The sequence below is a fragment of the Salmo trutta genome, unplaced genomic scaffold, assembly GCF_901001165.1.
Source record: "Salmo trutta unplaced genomic scaffold, fSalTru1.1, whole genome shotgun sequence".
In the NCBI taxonomy this organism is placed as follows: domain Eukaryota; kingdom Metazoa; phylum Chordata; class Actinopteri; order Salmoniformes; family Salmonidae; genus Salmo; species Salmo trutta.
The window spans coordinates 196,511-217,326 of record NW_021822222.1 but is presented as its reverse complement, the minus strand read 5'-3'; the positions used below and the strand labels follow the sequence as shown (position 1 = coordinate 217,326).

The 20,816-nt window shown below is 46.8% G+C and overlaps 1 protein-coding gene across 2 annotated transcripts in view; it reads left to right on the top strand.

Moving 5' to 3' along the window:
• The window catches only part of pibf1 (progesterone immunomodulatory binding factor 1), a 78,135-nt gene extending 59,980 nt beyond the window's left edge, over window positions 1-18,155 (top strand). For both annotated transcript variants that reach the window (XM_029743233.1, XM_029743232.1), the window contains 2 exons: window positions 13,172-13,342; window positions 17,933-18,155. In XM_029743233.1, coding sequence (XP_029599093.1) covers window positions 13,172-13,342; window positions 17,933-17,986 — 225 coding nt within the window. In that variant the 3' untranslated portion in view covers window positions 17,987-18,155. The remainder of the gene's footprint in view (window positions 1-13,171; window positions 13,343-17,932) is intronic.
• The last annotated feature ends 2,661 nt before the right edge of the window (window positions 18,156-20,816 follow it).

Here is a 20,816-nt window from a genome sequence, read left to right as displayed (position 1 = left end):
CTGGCTACCCAGCCATTTGGTTTGTTGCTAGCTTGTTAGCTAGATAACCAGCTGGCTACCCAGCCATTTGGTTTGTTGCTAGCTTGTTAGCTAGATAACCAGCTGGCTACCCAGCCATTTGGTTTGTTGCTAGCTTGTTAGCTAGATAACCAGCTGGCTACCCAGCCATTTGGTTTGTTGCTAGCTTGTTAGCTAGATAACCAGCTGGCTACCCAGCCATTTGGTTTGTTGCTAGCTTGTTAGCTAGATAACATCTGGCTATCCAGCCATTTGGTTTGTTGCTAGCTTGTTAGCTAGATAACATCTGGCTATCCAGCCATTTGGTTTGTTGCTAGCTTGTTAGCTAGATAACATCTGGCTATCCAGCCATTTGGTTTGTTGCTAGCTTGTTAGCTAGATAACATCTGGCTATCCAGCCATTTGGTTCGTTGCTAGCTTGTTAGCTAGATAACCAGCTGGCTACCCAGCCATTTGGTTTGTTGCTAGCTTGTTAGCTAGATAACATCTGGCTATCCCAGCCATTTGGATCGTTGCTAGCTTTTTAGCTAGATAACCTCTGGCTACCCAGCCATTTGGTTCGTTGCTAGCTTGTTAGCTAGATAACCAGCTGGCTATCCCAGCCATTTGGATCGTTGCTAGCTTTTTAGCTAGATAACCTCTGGCTACCCAGCCATTTGGTTTGTTGCTAGCTTGTTAGCTAGATAACATCTGGCTATCCAGCCATTTGGTTTGTTGCTAGCTTGTTAGCTAGATAACCAGCTGGCTACCCAGCCATTTGGTTTGTTGCTAGCTTGTTAGCTAGATAACCAGCTGGCTACCCAGCCATTTGGTTTGTTGCTAGCTTGTTAGCTAGATAACATCTGGCTACCCAGCCATTTGGTTTGTTGCTAGCTTGTTAGCTAGATAACATCTGGCTATCCCAGCCATTTATGGGGTTTATTTTTCTTTATTTTCTCTTATTATAATTTTATATCACACAGTTTTGTTTCACTTCTCTGGAACCTTTCCTCACCTGGGGAATGTCTTTCTATGAAACCTTAGAGACTTTAGTCGTATTGTTCTTAGTTCAAATTTGTGTTGCTGTTCCTGTCTATTAGATTTCTGTATTTTGTCATGTTTTGTGTGGAAGAATAGCTGCTGTTTCTTCAACAGCTAATGGGGATCCTAAAAGGAGAAGAGAAAAAAAACCTAATCTGACAACGTTTAGAGTTTAACTGTAGCCAACTTTTTTTTAGTCACCATAACAGGAAAATGAATACATCACAAGATCATTATTTACAAATGATTTACAAGTATGGCGAGCTGCTAACTTAACTGTTGTGAATGTGAAAAACTGAAACGGTTTGGATCCCGCCTGAGGAATTTACAACTTGCTGCTGTCACGTCAGGTTACCGTGACAACGACCGCAACAACAGGGTCAAAGTTGAATGTCTCCTTCTCCTTGCGATGGCTATATAAAAGACGAATGCCGCCGAGAGAGGTAAAAAAGGGGTCTGTTTGAAAAGGGGATCATATAAACATTGCCCATTGGTTTTTACAGGCTACGTACTGTGAATCCTATGTGAAAGGTGTGTTAACCTCGTTTACATCATCAGGTCTTTCATTTTTATATAACTTTGACTGTAGGTCCTCCTCGACGGTGTGACTGTAGGTCCTCCTCGACGGTGCGACTGTAGGTCCTGTAGGTCCTCCTCAATGGTGCGACTGTAGGTCCTCCTCGACGGTGCGACTGTAGGTCCTCCTCGACGGTGCGACTGTAGGTCCTCCTCGACGGTGCGACTGTAGGTCCTCCTCGACGGTGCGACTGTAGGTCCTCCTCGACGGTGCGACTGTAGGTCCTGTAGGTCCTCCTCGACGGTGTGACTGTAGGTCCTCCTCGACGGTGCGACTGTAGGTCCTCCTCGACGGTGCGACTGTAGGTCCTCCTCGACGGTGCGACTGTAGGTCCTCCTCGACGGTGCGACTGTAGGTCCTCCTCGACGGTGCGACTGTGGGTCGTCCTCGACGGTGCGGTGCGGCTGTAGGTCCTCCTCGACGGTGCGACTGTAGGTCCTCCTCGACGGTGCGACTGTAGGTCCTCCTCGACGGTGCGACTGTAGGTCCTCCTCGACGGTGCGACTGTAGGTCCTCCTCGACGGTGCGACTGTAGGTCCTCCTCGACGGTGCGACTGTAGGTCCTCCTCGACGGTGCGACTGTAGGTCCTGTAGGTCCTCCTCGACGGTGTGACTGTAGGTCCTCCTCGACGGTGCGACTGTAGGTCCTCCTCGACGGTGCGACTGTAGGTCCTCCTCGACGGTGCGACTGTAGGTCCTCCTCGACGGTGCGACTGTAGGTCCTCCTCGACGGTGTGACTGTAGGTCCTCCTCGACGGTGCGACTGTAGGTCCTCCTCGACGGTGCGACTGTAGGTCCTCCTCGACGGTGCGACTGTAGGTCCTCCTCGACGGTGCGACTGTAGGTCCTCCTCGACGGTGCGACTGTAGGTCCTCCTCGACGGTGCGACTGTAGGTCCTCCTAGACGGTGCGACTGTAGGTCCTCCTCGACGGTGCGACTGTAGGTCCTCCTCGACGGTGCGACTGTAGGTCCTCCTCGACGGTGCGACTGTAGGTCCTCCTTGACGGTGCGACTGTAGGTCCTTCTCGGCGGTGTCTGAGTTTAAACATGAATAGTAATTGGTCAGACAAAGTGTATGGTGTGCATTATATTAACAAATATGTCTCTCAGGCTGCGTTTACACCGGAAGCCCAATTCTGATCTTTCTCCACTAATTGGTCTTACATTTACATTTACATTTAAGTCATTTAGCAGACGCTCTTATCCAGAGCGACTTACAAATTGCTTATGAACAACCAGATCAGATCCTTTGCTAATAATTAGGCAAAAGGCTGGGCTGCCTGAGCAAACCCACCCAAAGTGTTTTTTAATAGGGGTAGTGATGATGGTGTGTAATGGTTTGCTGCATGTTTCCACTGTTTCCTACATGACTTAACTTACTGTACAGAACAGAGAGGCTTGTTTGAAGAATCACACTGTACAGAACAGAGAGGCTTGTTTGAAGAATCTCGATGATAAAGTCATGTCAGTATTATTATTAAACGTGGAGGCAACAGGACAGACTGGTTCCTTCTGTCTCGTGGTTCCCAGGAAAAGGTGTCCCTTCCACTGAGAATAACAACACCTCTCTAATGTTGACCCCTCCTGTACATCCTGCTATACACTGAGTATAAACAACACCTCTCTAATGTTGACCCCCCTGTACATCCTGCTATACACTGAGTATAACAACACCTCTCTAATGTTGATCCCTCCTGTACATCCTGCTATACACTGAGTATAACAACACCTCTCTAATGTTGACCCCCCTGTACATCCTACTATACACTGAGTATAACAACACCTCTCTAATGTTGACCTCCCCTGTACATCCTACTATACACTGAGTATAACAACACCTCTCTAATGTTGTTGACCCCCCCTGTACATCCTACTATACACTGAGTATAACAACACCTCTCTAATGTTGACCTCCCCTGTACATCCTACTATACACTGAGTATAACAACACCTCTCTAATGTTGACCCCCCCCCTGTACATCCTACTATACACTGAGTATAACAACACCTCTCTAATGTTGACCTCCCCTGTACATCCTACTATACACTGAGTATAACAACACCTCTCTAATGTTGACCCCCCCCCCTGTACATCCTACTATACACTGAGAATAACAACACCTCTCTAATGTTGACCCCCCCTGTACATCCTACTATACACTGAGAATAACAACACCTCTCTAATGTTGACCCCCCCCTGTACATCCTACTATACACTGAGTATAACAACACCTCTCTAATGTTGACCCCCCCCCTGTACATCCTACTATACACTGAGAATAACAACACCTCTCTAATGTTGTTGACCCCCCCCTGTACATCCTACTATACACTGAGTATAACAACACCTCTCTAATGTTGACCTCCCCCCTGTACGTCCTACTATACACTGAGTATAACAACACCTCTCTAATGTTGTTGACCCCCCCTGTACATCCTACTGTACACTGAGTATAACAACACCTCTCTAATGTTGTTGACCCCCCCCTGTACATCCTACTGTACACTGAGTATAACAACACCTCTCTAATGTTGACCCCCCCTGTACATCCTGCTATACACTGAGAATAACAACACCTCTCTAATGTTGACCCCCCCTGTACATCCTACTATACACTGAGTATAACAACACCTCTCTAATGTTGACCCCCCCTGTACATCCTACTATACACTGAGTATAACAACACCTCTCTAATGTTGACCCCCCCCTGTACATCCTACTATACACTGAGTATAACAACACCTCTCTAATGTTGACCCCCCTGTACATCCTACTATACACTGAGTATAACAACACCTCTCTAATGTTGACCCCCCCTGTACATCCTACTATACACTGAGTATAACAACACCTCTCTAATGTTGACCCCCCCCTGTACGTCCTACTATACACTGAGTATAACAACACCTCTCTAATGTTGACCCCCCCTGTACATCCTACTATACACTGAGTATAACAACACCTCTCTAATGTTGACCCCCCCTGTACATCCTACTATACACTGAGAATAACAACACCTCTCTAATGTTGACCCCCCCCTGTACATCCTACTATACACTGAGTATAACAACACCTCTCTAATGTTGACCCCCCCCTGTACATCCTACTATACACTGAGTATAACAACACCTCTCTAATGTTGACCCCCCCCCTGTACATCCTACTATACACTGAGTATAACAACACCTCTCTAATGTTGACCCCCCCCCCTGTACATCCTACTATACACTGAGTATAACAACACCTCTCTAATGTTGACCCCCCCCCTGTACATCCTACTATACACTGAGTATAACAACACCTCTCTAATGTTGACCCCCCCCCTGTACATCCTACTATACACTGAGTATAACAACACCTCTCTAATGTTGACCCCCCCCCCTGTACATCCTACTATACACTGAGTATAACAACACTCTCTATGCTATCCACTGAGTATAACACACCTCTCTAATGTTGACCCCCCCCCTGTACATCCTACTATACACTGAGTATAACAACACCTCTCTAATGTTGTTGACCCCCCCCCTGTACATCCTACTATACACTGAGTATAACAACACCTCTCTAATGTTGACCCCCTCCTGTACATCCTACTATACACTGAGTATAACAACACCTCTCTAATGTTGACCCCCCCTGTACATCCTACTATACACTGAGTATAACAACACCTCTCTAATGTTGTTGACCCCCCCTGTAAAGTGGATTTAACAAATGGCGTCAGTAAGGGAACATAGCTTTCACCTGGTATGTCATGGAACGAGCAGGTGTTCTTAATGTTTTGTCCTGTCAGTGTATGTCATGGAAACAGCAGGTGTTCTTAATGTTTTGTCCTGTCAGTGTATGCCATGGACCGAGCAGGTGTTCCTAATGTTTTGTCCGTTCAGTGTATAGCCTCCTGCCTAGTGATGTACAGTAACGTTTCCTCCTCCCTGGTGGGTTCATCACATTATATCGATCTCAAAGATCAATCCATCGTTGGGTCAATTCTGAGTCCATTTTCTGAAGTGGATTTAAATTTGTAATTGCTCTCACTTGAATTGAATGAATAAAAACGTCCACAATTCATTCAGAATTACACAGATTTGTTTTCGGTCTCTATCAAGTTGCCCCATAAGACATGCTGACGACATGCCACTCATATCATATCCTTCCATATTAGAGCCTGAGAGCTGATAACAGAATTCGATTCGAGAAATGTTCTGCTTAGCTATTTACAACCACAGCATTCTACTACTGGCCCACTGGCATCAAGTATGTCCCCCTCAGCCCTGGCAGACAGCTGCTCCTCATATTAGGCCTGCCGTATTAGAGAGGAGCAGGCCTGGCTGTTTGAAATGCCAGAGAGGCAGCCAGGGCATGTGTCCACATGGTGAGAAATACAGAGCCACAACGGTCCTGACGGCTATGTAGCCAGCGAACTAAAACACTGCTCCTTAACTAACTAGCCAGCGAACTAAAACACTGCTCCTTAACTAACTAGCCACTAGCCACCGCACTGCTCCTTAACTAACTAGCCACTAACTAAAACACTGCTCCTTAACTAACTAGCCACTAACTAAAACACTGCTCCTTAACTAACTAGCCACTAACTAAAACACTGCTCCTTAACTAACTAGCCACTAACTAAAACACTGCTCTGTAACTAACTAGCCACTAGCCACCGCACTGCTCCTTAACTAACTAGCCACTAACTAAAACACTGCTCTGTAACTAACTAGCCACCGCACTGCTCCTTAACTAACTAGCCACTAACTAAAACACTGCTCTGTAACCAGCTAGCCACTACCTAAAACACTGCTCCTTAACTAACTAGCCAGCTAACTACTAGCTACTAGCCACCACACTGCTCTGTAACCAACTAGCCACCACACTGCTCTGTACCAACTAGCTACTAGCCACCACACTGCTCTGTAACCAACTAGCTACTAGCCACCACACTGCTCTGTAACCTACTAGCTACTAGCCACCACACTGCTCTGTAACCGACTAGCCACCACACTGCTCTGTAACCAACTAGCTGCTAGCCACCACACTGCTCTGTAACCTACTAGCTACTAGCCACCACACTGCTCTGTAACCAACTAGCTGCTAGCCACCACACTGCTCTGTAACCTACTAGCTACTAGCCACCACACTGCTCTGTAACCGACTAGCCACCACACTGCTCTGTAACCAACTAGCTGCTAGCCACCACACTGCTCTGTAACCTACTAGCTACTAGCCACCACACTGCTCTGTAACCAACTAGCTACTAGCCACCACACTGCTCTGTAACCAACTAGCTACTAGCCACCACACTGCTCTGTAACCAACTAGCTACTAGCCACCACACTGCTCTGTAACCTACTAGCTGCTAGCCACCACACTGCTCTGTAACCTACTAGCTACTAGCCACCACACTGCTCTGTAACCAACTAGCTACTAGCCACCACACTGCTCTGTAACCAGCTAGCTACTAGCCACCACACTGCTCTGTAACCTACTAGCTACTAGCCACCACACTGCTCTGTAACCGACTAGCCACCACACTGCTCTGTAACCAACTAGCTGCTAGCCACCACACTGCTCTGTAACCTACTAGCTACTAGCCACCACACTGCTCTGTAACCAACTAGCTACTAGCCACCACACTGCTCTGTAACCAACTAGCTACTAGCCACCACACTGCTCTGTAACCAACTAGCTACTAGCCACCACACTGCTCTGTAACCTACTAGCTGCTAGCCACCACACTGCTCTGTAACCTACTAGCTACTAGCCACCACACTGCTCTGTAACCAACTAGCTACTAGCCACCACACTGCTCTGTAACCAGCTAGCTACTGGCCACCACACTGCTCTGTAACCAGCTAGCTACTAGCCACCACACTGCTCTGTAACCTACTAGCTACTAGCCACCACACTGCTCTGTAACCGACTAGCCACCACACTGCTCTGTAACCAACTAGCTGCTAGCCACCACACTGCTCTGTAACCTACTAGCTACTAGCCACCACACTGCTCTGTAACCAACTAGCTACTAGCCACCACACTGCTCTGTAACCAACTAGCTACTAGCCACCACACTGCTCTGTAACCAACTAGCTACTAGCCACCACACTGCTCTGTAACCTACTAGCTGCTAGCCACCACACTGCTCTGTAACCTACTAGCTACTAGCCACCACACTGCTCTGTAACCAACTAGCTACTAGCCACCACACTGCTCTGTAACCAGCTAGCTACTGGCCACCACACTGCTCTGTAACCTACTAGCTACTAGCCACCACACTGCTCTGTAACCTACTAGCTACTAGCCACCACACTGCTCTGTAACCGACTAGCCACCACACTGCTCTGTAACCTACTAGCTACTAGCCACCACACTGCTCTGTAACCTACTAGCTACTAGCCACCACACTGCTCTGTAACCTACTAGCTACTAGCCACCACACTGCTCTGTAACCATCTAGCCACCACACTGCTCTGTAACCTACTAGCTACTAGCCACCACACTGCTCTGTAACCTACTAGCTACTAGCCACCACACTGCTCTGTAACCTACTAGCCACCACACTGCTCTGTAACCTACTAGCTACTAGCCACCACACTGCTCTGTAACCAGCTAGCCACCACACTGCTCTGTAACCTACTAGCCACCACACTGCTCTGTAACCTACTAGCTACTAGCCATAGTATATACTTATATACTTACTAATGTAATCTAGTCTCCTATTGTCTAATGTAATCTGGTCTCCTATTGTCTAGTGTAATCTGGTCTCCTATTGTCTAGTGTAATCTGGTCTCCTTTGTCTAATGTAATCTGGTCTCCTATTGTCTAGTGTAATCTGGTCTCCTATTGTCTATTGTAATCTGGTCTCCTATAGTCTAATGTAATCTGGTCTCCTATTGTCTAGTGTAATCTGGTCTCCTATTGTCTAGTGTAATCTGGTCTCCTATTGTCTAGTGTAATCTGGTCTCCTATTGTCTAGTGTAATCTGGTCTCCTATTGTCTAGTGTAATCTGGTCTCCTATTGTCTAGTGTAATCTGGTCTCCTATTGTCTAGTGTAATCTGGTCTCCTATTGTCTAATATAATCTGGTCTCCTTTGTCTAGTGTAATCTGGTCTCCTATTGTCTAGTGTAATCTGGTCTCCTATTGTCTAATGTAATCTGGTCTCCTATTGTCTATTGTAATCTGGTCTCCTATTGTCTAGTGTAATCTGGTCTCCTATTGTCTAGTGTAATCTGGTCTCCTATTGTCTAGTGTAATCTGGTCTCTTATTGTCTAGTGTAATCTGGTCTCCTATTGTCTAGTGTAATCTGGTCTCCTTTGTCTAATGTAATCTGGTCTCCTATTGTCTAGTGTAATCTGGTCTCCTATTGTCTAGTGTAATCTGGTCTCCTATTGTCTAGTGTAATCTGGTCTCCTATTGTCTAATATAATCTGGTCTCCTTTGTCTAGTGTAATCTGGTTTCCTATTGTCTATTGTAATCTGGTCTCCTATTGTCTAGTGTAATCTGGTCTCCTTTGTCTAGTGTAATCTGGTCTCCTATAGTCTAATGTAATCTGGTCTCCTATTGTCTATTGTAATCTGGTCTCCTATTGTCTAGTGTAATCTGGTCTCCTATTGTCTAATATAATCTGGTCTCCTTTGTCTAGTGTAATCTGGTCTCCTATTGTCTAGTGTAATCTGGTCTCCTATTGTCTAGTGTAATCTGGTCTCCTATTGTCTAGTGTAATCTGGTCTCCTATTGTCTAATGTAATCTGGTCTCCTATTGTCTATTGTAATCTGGTCTCCTATTGTCTAGTGTAATCTGGTCTCCTATTGTCTAGTGTAATCTGGTCTCCTATTGTCTAGTGTAATCTGGTCTCCTATTGTCTAGTGTAATCTGGTCTCTTATTGTCTAGTGTAATCTGGTCTCCTATTGTCTAGTGTAATCTGGTCTCCTATTGTCTATTGTAATCTGGTTTCCTATTGTCTATTGTAATCTGGTCTCCTATTGTCTAGTGTAATCTGGTCTCCTATTGTAATCTGGTCTCCTATTGTCTAGTGTAATCTGGTCTCCTATTGTCTAGTGTAATCTGGTCTCCTATTGTCTAGTGTAATCTGGTCTCTTATTGTCTAGTGTAATCTGGTCTCCTATTGTCTAGTGTAATCTGGTCTCCTATTGTCTATTGTAATCTGGTCTCCTATTGTCTAGTGTAATCTGGTCTCCTATTGTAATCTGGTCTCCTATTGTCTAGTGTAATCTGGTCTCCTATTGTCTAGTGTAATCTGGTCTCCTATTGTCTAGTGTAATCTGGTCTCCTATTGTCTAGTGTAATCTGGTCTCCTATTGTCTAATATAATCTGGTCTCCTTTGTCTATTGTAATCTGGTCTCCTATTGTCTAGTGTAATCTGGTCTCCTTTGTCTAGTGTAATCTGGTCTCCTTTGTCTAGTATAATCTGGTCTCCTATTGTCTAGTGTAATCTGGTCTCCTATTGTCTAGTGTAATCTGATCTCCTATTGTCTAGTGTAATCTGATCTCCTATTGTCTAGTGTAATCTGGTCTCCTATTGTCTAATATAATCTGGTCTCCTATTGTCTACTGTAATCTGGTCTCCTATTGTCTAGTGTAATCTGGTCTCCTGTTGTCTAGTGTAATCTGGTCTCCTGTTGTCTAGTGTAATCTGGTCTCCTATTGTCTAGTGTAATCTGGTCTCCTATTGTCTAGTGTAATCTGATCTCCTATTGTCTAGTGTAATCTGATCTCCTATTGTCTAGTGTAATCTGGTCTCCTATTGTCTAATATAATCTGGTCTCCTATTGTCTACTGTAATCTGGTCTCCTATTGTCTAGTGTAATCTGGTCTCCTGTTGTCTAGTGTAATCTGGTCTCCTATTGTCTAGTGTAATCTGGTCTCTTATTGTCTAGTGTAATCTGGTCTCTTATTGTCTACTGTAATCTGGTCTCTTATTGTCTACTGTAATCTGGTCTCCTATTGTCTACTGTAATCTGGTCTCTTATTGTCTAGTGTAATCTGGTCTCCTATTGTCTAGTGTAATCTGATCTCCTATTGTCTAGTGTAATCTGGTCTCCTATTGTCTAGTGTAATCTGGTCTCCTATTGTCTAGTGTAATCTAGTCTCCTATTGTCTAGTGTAATCTGGTCTCCTATTGTCTAGTGTAATCTGGTCTCTTATTGTCTAGTGTAATCTGCTCTCCTAGTGTCTAGTGTAATCTGGTCTCCTATTGTCTATTGTAATCTGGTCTCCTATTGTCTAGTGTAATCTGGTCTCCTATTGTAATCTGGTCTCCTATTGTCTAGTGTAATCTGGTCTCCTATTGTCTAGTGTAATCTGGTCTCCTATTGTCTAGTGTAATCTGGTCTCTTATTGTCTAGTGTAATCTGGTCTCCTATTGTCTAGTGTAATCTGGTCTCCTATTGTCTATTGTAATCTGGTCTCCTATTGTCTAGTGTAATCTGGTCTCCTATTGTAATCTGGTCTCCTATTGTCTAGTGTAATCTGGTCTCCTATTGTCTAGTGTAATCTGGTCTCCTATTGTCTAGTGTAATCTGGTCTCCTATTGTCTAATATAATCTGGTCTCCTTTGTCTATTGTAATCTGGTCTCCTATTGTCTAGTGTAATCTGGTCTCCTTTGTCTAGTGTAATCTGGTCTCCTTTGTCTAGTATAATCTGGTCTCCTATTGTCTAGTGTAATCTGGTCTCCTATTGTCTAGTGTAATCTGATCTCCTATTGTCTAGTGTAATCTGATCTCCTATTGTCTAGTGTAATCTGGTCTCCTATTGTCTAATATAATCTGGTCTCCTATTGTCTACTGTAATCTGGTCTCCTATTGTCTAGTGTAATCTGGTCTCCTGTTGTCTAGTGTAATCTGGTCTCCTATTGTCTAGTGTAATCTGGTCTCTTATTGTCTAGTGTAATCTGGTCTCCTATTGTCTAGTGTAATCTGGTCTCTTATTGTCTACTGTAATCTGGTCTCTTATTGTCTACTGTAATCTGGTCTCCTATTGTCTACTGTAATCTGGTCTCTTATTGTCTAGTGTAATCTGGTCTCCTATTGTCTAGTGTAATCTGATCTCCTATTGTCTAGTGTAATCTGGTCTCCTATTGTCTAGTGTAATCTGGTCTCCTATTGTCTAGTGTAATCTGGTCTCCTATTGTCTAGTGTAATCTGGTCTCCTATTGTCTAGTGTAATCTGGTCTCTTATTGTCTAGTGTAATCTGGTCTCTTATTGTCTAGTGTAATCTGGTCTCTTATTGTCTAGTGTAATCTGGTCTCCTATTGTCTAGTGTAATCTGGTCTCTTATTGTCTAGTGTAATCTGGTCTCCTATTGTCTAGTGTAATCTGGTCTCCTATTGTCTACTGTAATCTGGTCTCTTATTGTCTAGTGTAATCTGGTCTCCTATTGTCTAGTGTAATCTGGTCTCCTATTGTAATCTGGTCTCCTATTGTCTACTGTAATCTGGTCTCCTATTGTCTATTGTAATCTGGTCTCCTATTGTCTACTGTAATCTGGTCTCTTATTGTCTAGTGTAATCTGGTCTCTTATTGTCTAGTGTAATCTGCTCTCCTAGTGTCTAGTGTAATCTGGTCTCTTATTGTCTAGTGTAATCTGGTCTCTTATTGTCTAGTGTAATCTGGTCTCCTATTGTCTAGTGTAATCTGGTCTCTTATTGTCTAGTGTAATCTGGTCTCTTATTGTCTAGTGTAATCTGGTCTCTTATTGTCTAGTGTAATCTGGTCTCCTATTGTCTAGTGTAATCTGGTCTCCTATTGTCTAGTGTAATCTGGTCTCCTATTGTCTAGTGTAATCTGGTCTCCTATTGTCTATTGTAATCTGGTCTCCTATTGTCTAGTGTAATCTGGTCTCCTATTGTAATCTGGTCTCTTATTGTCTAGTGTAATCTGGTCTCTTATTGTCTAGTGTAATCTGGTCTCCTATTGTCTAGTGTAATCTGGTCTCCTATTGTCTAGTGTAATCTGGTCTCCTGTTGTCTAGTGTAATCTGGTCTCTTATTGTCTACTGTAATCTGGTCTCTTATAGTCTAGTGTAATCTGGTCTCTTATAGTCTAGTGTAATCTGGTCTCTTATTGTCTAGTGTAATCTGGTCTCTTATAGTCTAGTGTAATCTGGTCTCCTAGTGTCTAGTGTAATCTGGTCTCCTATTGTCTAGTGTAATCTGGTCTCTTATTGTCTAGTGTAATCTGGTCTCCTATTGTAATCTGGTCTCTTATTGTCTAGTGTAATCTGGTCTCTTATTGTCTACTGTAATCTGGTCTCTTATAGTCTAGTGTAATCTGGTCTCTTATAGTCTAGTGTAATCTGGTCTCTTATTGTCTAGTGTAATCTGGTCTCTTATAGTCTAGTGTAATCTGGTCTCCTAGTGTCTAGTGTAATCTGGTCTCCTATTGTCTAGTGTAATCTGGTCTCTTATTGTCTAGTGTAATCTGGTCTCCTATTGTAATCTGGTCTCTTATTGTCTAGTGTAATCTGGTCTCCTATTGTAATCTGCTCTCCTAGTGTCTAGTGTAATCTGGTTTTGTCTTCTCTCTAGGAGTTATCTGTGATGAAGCAGGTTCTGCTCAGTATGAGGTCCAGAGAGTCCCAGTCCCTCCTGGATCCTGATGGGACCGGGAAGGCCTTCAGCAGACCCAAACACCTCAGCAGAACCACAGAGGAGGATGAGCAGAACCCTCATAGACACCGACCCAAACCCACCGTGTTCGTGAGTGTTCACCCTTCACACCCACACGGGTTAATACTGCAGCACACCCACCCACACGGGTTAATACTGCAACACTCCCACCCACACGGGTTAATACTGCAACACGCCCACCCACACGGGTTAATACTGCAACACGCCCACCCACACGGGTTAATACTGCAACACACCCACCCACACGGGTTAATACTGCAACACACCCACCCACACGGGTTAATACTGCAACACGCCCACACGGGTTAATACTGCAACACGCCCACCCACACGGGTTAATACTGCAACACACCCACCCACACGGGTTAATACTGCAACACACCCACCCACACGGGTTAATACTGCAACACGCCCACCCACACGGGTTAATACTGCAACACACCCACCCACACGGGTTAATACTGCAACACTCCCACCCACACGGGTTAATACTGCAACACACCCACCCACACGGGTTAATACTGCAACACACCCACCCACACGGGTTAATACTGCAACACGCCCACCCACACGGGTTAATACTGCAACACACCCACCCACACGGGTTAATACTGCAACACGCCCACCCACACGGGTTAATACTGCAACACACCCACCCACACGGGTTAATACTGCAACACACCCACCCACACGGGTTAATACTGCAACACGCCCACCCACACGGGTTAATACTGCAACACTCCCACCCACACGGGTTAATACTGCAACACTCCCACCCACACGGGTTAATACTGCAACACACCAACCCACACGGGTTAATACTGCAACACACCCACACGGGTTAATACTGCAACACGGGTTAATACTACAACACACCAACCCACCCACACGGGTTAATACTGCAACACACCCACACGGGTTAATACTGCAACACGCCCACCCACACGGGTTAATACTGTAGCACACCCACCCACACGGGTTAATACTGTAGCACACCCACCCACACGGGTTAATACTGCAACACGGGTTAATACTGCAACACACCCACCCACACGGGTTAATACTGCAACACGCCCACCCACACGGGTTAATACTGCAACACACCCACACGGGTTAATACTGCAACACACCCACCCACACGGGTTAATACTGCAACACGCCCACCCACACGGGTTAATACTGCAACACGGGTTAATACTGCAGCACACCCACCCACACGGGTTAATACTGCAACACACCCACCCACACGGGTTAATACTGCAACACACCCACCCACACGGGTTAATACTGCAACACGCCCACCCACACGGGTTAATACTGCAACACTCCCACCCACACGGGTTAATACTGCAACACACCCACCCACACGGGTTAATACTGCAACACTCCCACCCACACGGGTTAATACTGCAACACACCCACCCACACGGGTTAATACTGCAACACACCCACCCACACGGGTTAATACTGCAACACGCCCACCCACACGGGTTAATACTGCAACACGCCCACACGGGTTAATACTGCAACACTCCCACCCACACGGGTTAATACTGCAACACACCCACCCACACGGGTTAATACTGCAACACGCCCACCCACACGGGTTAATACTGTTCCTATATATATTCCCTATATAGTGCACTACTTTAGACCAGAGCCCTATAGAACCCTATTCCCTATATAGTGCACTACTTTAGACCAGGGCCCAATAGAACCCTATTCCCTATATAGTGCACTACTTTAGACCAGGGCCCTATAGAACCCTATTCCCTATATAGTGCACTACTTTAGACCAGGGCCCTATAGAACCCTATTCCCTATATAGTGCACTACTTTAGACCAGGGCCCTATAGAACCCTATTCCCTATATAGTGCACTACTTTACACCAGGGCCCTTCAGAACCCTAATCCCTATATATAGTACACTACTTTACACCAGGGCCCTATATAGTGCACTACTATAGACCAGGGCCCTATAGAGCCCTATTCCCTATATAGTGCACTACTTTACACCAGGGCCCTATAGAACCCTATTCCCTATATAGTGCACTACTTTAGACCAGGACCCTATAGAGCCCTATTCCCTATATAGTGCACTACTATAGACCAGGGCCCTATAGAACCCTATTCCCTATATAGTGCACTACTTTACACCAGGGCCCTATAGAACCCTATTCCCTATATAGTGCACTACTTTAGACCAGGGCCCTATAGAACCCTATTCCCTATATAGTGCACTACTTTAGACCAGGGCCCAATAGAACCCTAGTCCCTATATAGTGCACTACTTTAGACCAGGGCCCTATAGAACCCTATTCCCTATATAGTGCACTACTTTAGACCAGGGCCCTATAGAACCCTATTCCCTATATAGTGGACTACTATAGACCAGAGCCCTATAGAACCCTATTCCCTATATAGTGCACTACTTTAGACCAGGGCCCTATAGAACCCTATTCCCTATATAGTGCACTACTATAGACCAGGGCCCTTCAGAACCCTATTCCCTATATAGTGCACTACTTTAGACCAGGACCCTATATCGGGGGCCATTTGGGCAACATTTAGGGTGCTATTTGTGATTGTTGACATCCTTATCCTCACCAACACCTCCCGTAGACCAGTCTTCCAGTAGACCAGTCCTCCGGTAGACCAGTCCTCCGGTAGACCAATCCTCCAGTCCTCCAGTAGACCAGTCCTCCGGTAGACCAGTCCTCCGGTAGACCAGTCCTCTGGTAGACCAGTCCTCCAGTAGACCAGTCCTCCGGTAGACCAGTCCTCCGGTAGACCAGTCCTCCAGTCCTCCGGTAGACCAGTCCTCCAGTCCTCCAGTTGACCAGTCCTCCGGTAGACCAGTCCTCCGGTAGACCAGTCCTCCAGTAGACCAGTCCTCCGGTAGACCAGTCCTCCAGTCCTCCGGTAGACCAGTCCTCCAGTAGACCAGTCCTCCGGTAGACCAGTCCTCCGGTAGACCAGTCCTCCGGTAGACCAGTCCTCCGGCAGACCAGTCCTCCGGCAGACCAGTCCTCCGGCAGACCAGTCCTCCGGTAGACCAGTCCTCCGGTAGACCAATCCTCCAGTCCTCCATTAGACCAGTCCTCCGGTAGACCAGTCCTCCGGTAGACCAGTCCTCCGGCAGACCAGTCCTCCGGCAGACCAGTCCTCCGGCAGACCAGTCCTCCGGTAGACCAGTCCTCCGGCAGACCAGTCCTCCGGTAGACCTGTCCTCCAGTCCTCCGGTAGACCAGTCCTCCAATAGACCGGTAGACCAGTCCTCCGGTAGACCAGTCCTCCGTTAGACCAGTCCTCCGGTAGACCAGTCCTCCAGTAGACCAGTCCTCCGGTAGACCAGTCCTCCGGTAGACCAGTCCTCCGGTAGACCAGTCCTCCAGTCCTCCGGTAGACCAGTCCTCCGGTAGACCAGTCCTCCGGCAGACCAGTCCTCCGGTAGACCAGTCCTCCGGCAGACCAGTCCTCCGGTAGACCAGTCCTCCAGTAGACCAGTCCTCCAATAGACCAGTCCTCCAGTAGACCAGTCCTCCGGTAGACCAGTCCTCCAATAGACCAGTCCTCCAGTAGACCAGTCCTCCGGTAGACCAGTCCTCCAGTCCTCCGGTAGACCAGTCCTCCGGTAGACCAGTCCTCCGGCAGACCAGTCCTCCAGCAGACCAGTCCTCCGGTAGACCAGTCCTCCGGCAGACCCGTCCTCCGGTAGACCAGTCCTCCAGTAGACCAGTCCTCCAATAGACCAGTCCTCCAGTCCTCCAGTAGACCAGTCCTCCGGTAGACCAGTCCTCCAATAGACCAGTCCTCCAGTAGACCAGTCCTCCGGTAGACCAGTCCTCCAATAGACCAGTCCTCCAGTCCTCCAGTAGACCAGTCCTCCAGTAGACCATTCCTCCGGTAGACCAGTCCTCCAATAGACCGGTAGACCAGTCCTCCGGTAGACCAGTCCTCCAATAGACCGGTAGACCAGTCCTCCGGTAGACCAGTCCTCCAGTAGACCAGTCCTCCAGTAGACCAGTCCTCCAATAGACCGGTAGACCAGTCCTCCGGTAGACCAGTCCTCCGGTAGACCAGTCCTCCAGTAGACCAGTCCTCCAGTCCTCCGGTAGACCAGTCCTCCAGTAGACCAGTCCTCCGGTAGACCTGTCCTCCGGTAGACCAGTCCTCCGGTAGACCAGTCCTCCGGTAGACCAGTCCTCCCATAGACCAGTCCTCCCGTAGACCAGTCCTCCCGTAGACCAGTCCTCCGGTAGACCAGTCCTCCAGTCCTCCAGTAGACCAGTCCTCCAGTAGACCAGTCCTCCGGTAGACCAGTCCTCCAGTAGACCAGTCCTCCGGTAGACCAGTCCTCCAATAGACCAGTCCTCCGGTAGACCAGTCCTCCAATAGACCAGTCCTCCAGTCCTCCGGTAGACCAGTCCTCCAGTAGACCAGTCCTCCGGTAGACCAGTCCTCCGGTAGACCAGTCCTCCAGTAGACCAGTCCTCCGGTAGACCAGTCCTCCAGTAGACCAGTCCTCCAGTAGACCAGTCCTCCCGTAGATCAGTCCTCCAGTATTTTTGAGTAATTCAAAGCTCAGTGCATCACCAGCCGTATTACCAATAAGGTAACATTTCCCCTGGACTAACTCATGTTCTCTCTCTCTTCCAGACCAATCAAGAAGCTCCTGAATGGTACAGGAAAGTCAAGTTCCAGCCTGAATGACCAATGAGTGGCCTTACAGGTGGTGCAGATGGGATTTGTGTAGACACTCCAAACTGGTTTTATTTACACGACTGTATTGGTAATAGTATATCTGTGTGTCTTGTACTGTACTGTTGTAATCGGTTGACTTGCTAAAACTTTTTAATATAAAAATCTGTCAAAAACTACACTCTACTCGTCTTCAGATTTCTGTTTTGCTTGGTATTGGCTCTAACCCTGACCCTAGCCCTGACCCTAGCCCTGACACTAGCCCTGACCCTAGCCCTGACCCTAGCCCTGACCCTAGCCCTGACCCTATCGGTGACCCTAGCCCTGACCCTAGCCCTGACCCTAGCGGTGACCCTAGCCCTGACCCTATCGGTGACCCTAGCCTTAACCCTAGCCGTGACCCTAGCCCTGACCCTAGCGGTGACCTTAGCCCTGACCCTAGCCTTGACCCTAGCCCTGACCTTAGCCCTGACCCTATCGGTTACCCTAGCCCTGACCCTAGCCTTAACCCTAGCCTTAACCCTAGCCCTGACCCTAGCCTTAACCCTAGCCCTGACCCTAGCCCTGACCCTAGCCTTAACCCTAGCCCTGACCCTAGCCCTGACCCTAGCCCTGACCCTAGCCTTGACCCTAGCCCTGACCCTGACCCTATCGGTGACCCTAGCCCTGACCCTAGCCCTGACCCTGACCCTATCGGTGACCCTAGCCCTGACCCTAGCCCTGACCCTATCGGTGACCCTAGCCCTGACCCTAGCCCTGACCCTATCGGTGACCCTAGCCCTGACCCTAGCGGTGACCCTAGCCCTGACCCTGACCCTATCGGTGACCCTAGCCCTGACCCTAGCCTTAACCCTAGCCCTGACCCTATCGGTGACCCTAGCCCTGACCCTATCGGTGACCCTAGCCCTGACCCTAGCCTTAACCCTAGCCCTGACCCTAGCCTTAACCCTAGCCCTGACCCTAGCCTTAACCCTAGCCCTGACCCTAGCCCTGACCCTGACCCTATCGGTGACCCTAGCCCTGACCCTATCGGTGACCCTAGCCCTGACCCTAGCCTTAACCCTAGCCCTAACCCTATCGGTGGTAGTAGTAATACAGTATAGTAATAGTAGTAGTAATACAGTATAGTAATAGTAGTAGTAATACAGTATAGTAATAGTAGTAGTAGTAATACAGTATAGTAATAGTAGTAGTAATACAGTATAGTAATAGTAGTAGTAGTAATACAGTATAGTAATAGTAGTAGTAATACAGTATAGTAATAGTAGTAGTAATACAGTATAGTAATAGTAGTAGTAATACAGTATAGTAGTAGTAATACAGTATAGTAGTAGTAATACAGTCTAGTAATAGTAGTAGTAATACAGTCTAGTAATAGTAGTAGTAGTAATACAGTATAGTAATAGTAGTAGTAATACAGTATAGTAATAGTAATACAGTATAGTAATAGTAATACAGTATAGTAATAGTAGTAGTAATACAGTATAGTAATAGTAGTAGTAATACAGTATAGTAATAGTAGTAGTAATACAGTATAGTAATAGTAGTAGTAATACAGTATAGTAATAGTAGTAGTAGTAATACAGTATAGTAGTAGTAGTAGTAGTAGTAATACAGTATAGTAATAGTAATACAGTATAGTAATAGTAGTAGTAATACAGTATAGTAATAGTAATACAGTATAGTAATAGTAGTAGTAATAATAGTAGTAGTAATACAGTATAGTAATAGTAGTAGTAATACAGTATAGTAATAGTAGTAGTAATACAGTATAGTAATAGTAGTAGTAATACAGCAGCTCAGGCAGCACCTCCTCCTCCTCCTCCTGAATCAACACTGTAGTTTAACTGTTAGTCGTCTAGTAGAGGGGACAGCAGCGCAGGCAGAACCTCCTCCTCCTCCTCCTCCTCCTCCTCCTGAATCAACACTGTAGTTTAACTGTTAGTCGTCTAGTAGAGGGGACAGCAGCTCAGGCAGCACCTCCTCCTCCTCCTCCTCCTCCTCCTCCTGAATCAACACTGTAGTTTAACTGTTAGTCGTCTAGTAGAGGAGACAGCAGCTCAGGCAGCACCTCCTCCTCCTCCTCCTGAATCAACACTGTAGTTTAACTGTTAGTCGTCTAGTAGAGGAGACAGCAGCTCAGGCAGCACCTCCTCCTCCTCCTCCTCCTGAATCAACACTGTAGTTTAACTGTTAGTCGTCTAGTAGAGGGGACAGCAGCTCAGGCAGCACCTCCTCCTCCTCCTCCTCCTCCTGAATCAACACTGTAGTTTAACTGTTAGTCGTCTAGTAGAGGTGACAGCAGCTCAGGCAGCACCTCCTCCTCCTGAATCAACACTGTAGTTTAACTGTTAGTCGTCTAGTAGAGGAGACAGCAGCTCAGGCAGCACCTCCTCCTCCTCCTCCTGAATCAACACTGTAGTTTAACTGTTAGTCGTCTAGTAGAGGGGACAGCAGCTCAGGCAGCACCTCCTCCTCCTCCTCCTCCTCCTCCTGAATCAACACTGTAGTTTAACTGTTAGTCGTCTAGTAGAGGTGACAGCAGCTCAGGCAGCACCTCCTCCTCCTCCTCCTCCTCCTCCTCCTGAATCAACACTGTAGTTTAACTGTTAGTCGTCTAGTAGAGGGGACAGCAGCTCAGGCAGAACCTCCTCCTCCTCCTCCTCCTGAATCAACACTGTAGTTTAACTGTTAGTCATCTAGTAGAGGAGACAGCAGCTCAGGCAGCACCTCCTCCTCCTCCTCCTCCTCCTCCTCCTCCTGAATCAACACTGTAGTTTAACTGTTAGTCGTCTAGTAGAGGGGACAGCAGCTCAGGCAGCACCTCCTCCTCCTCCTCCTG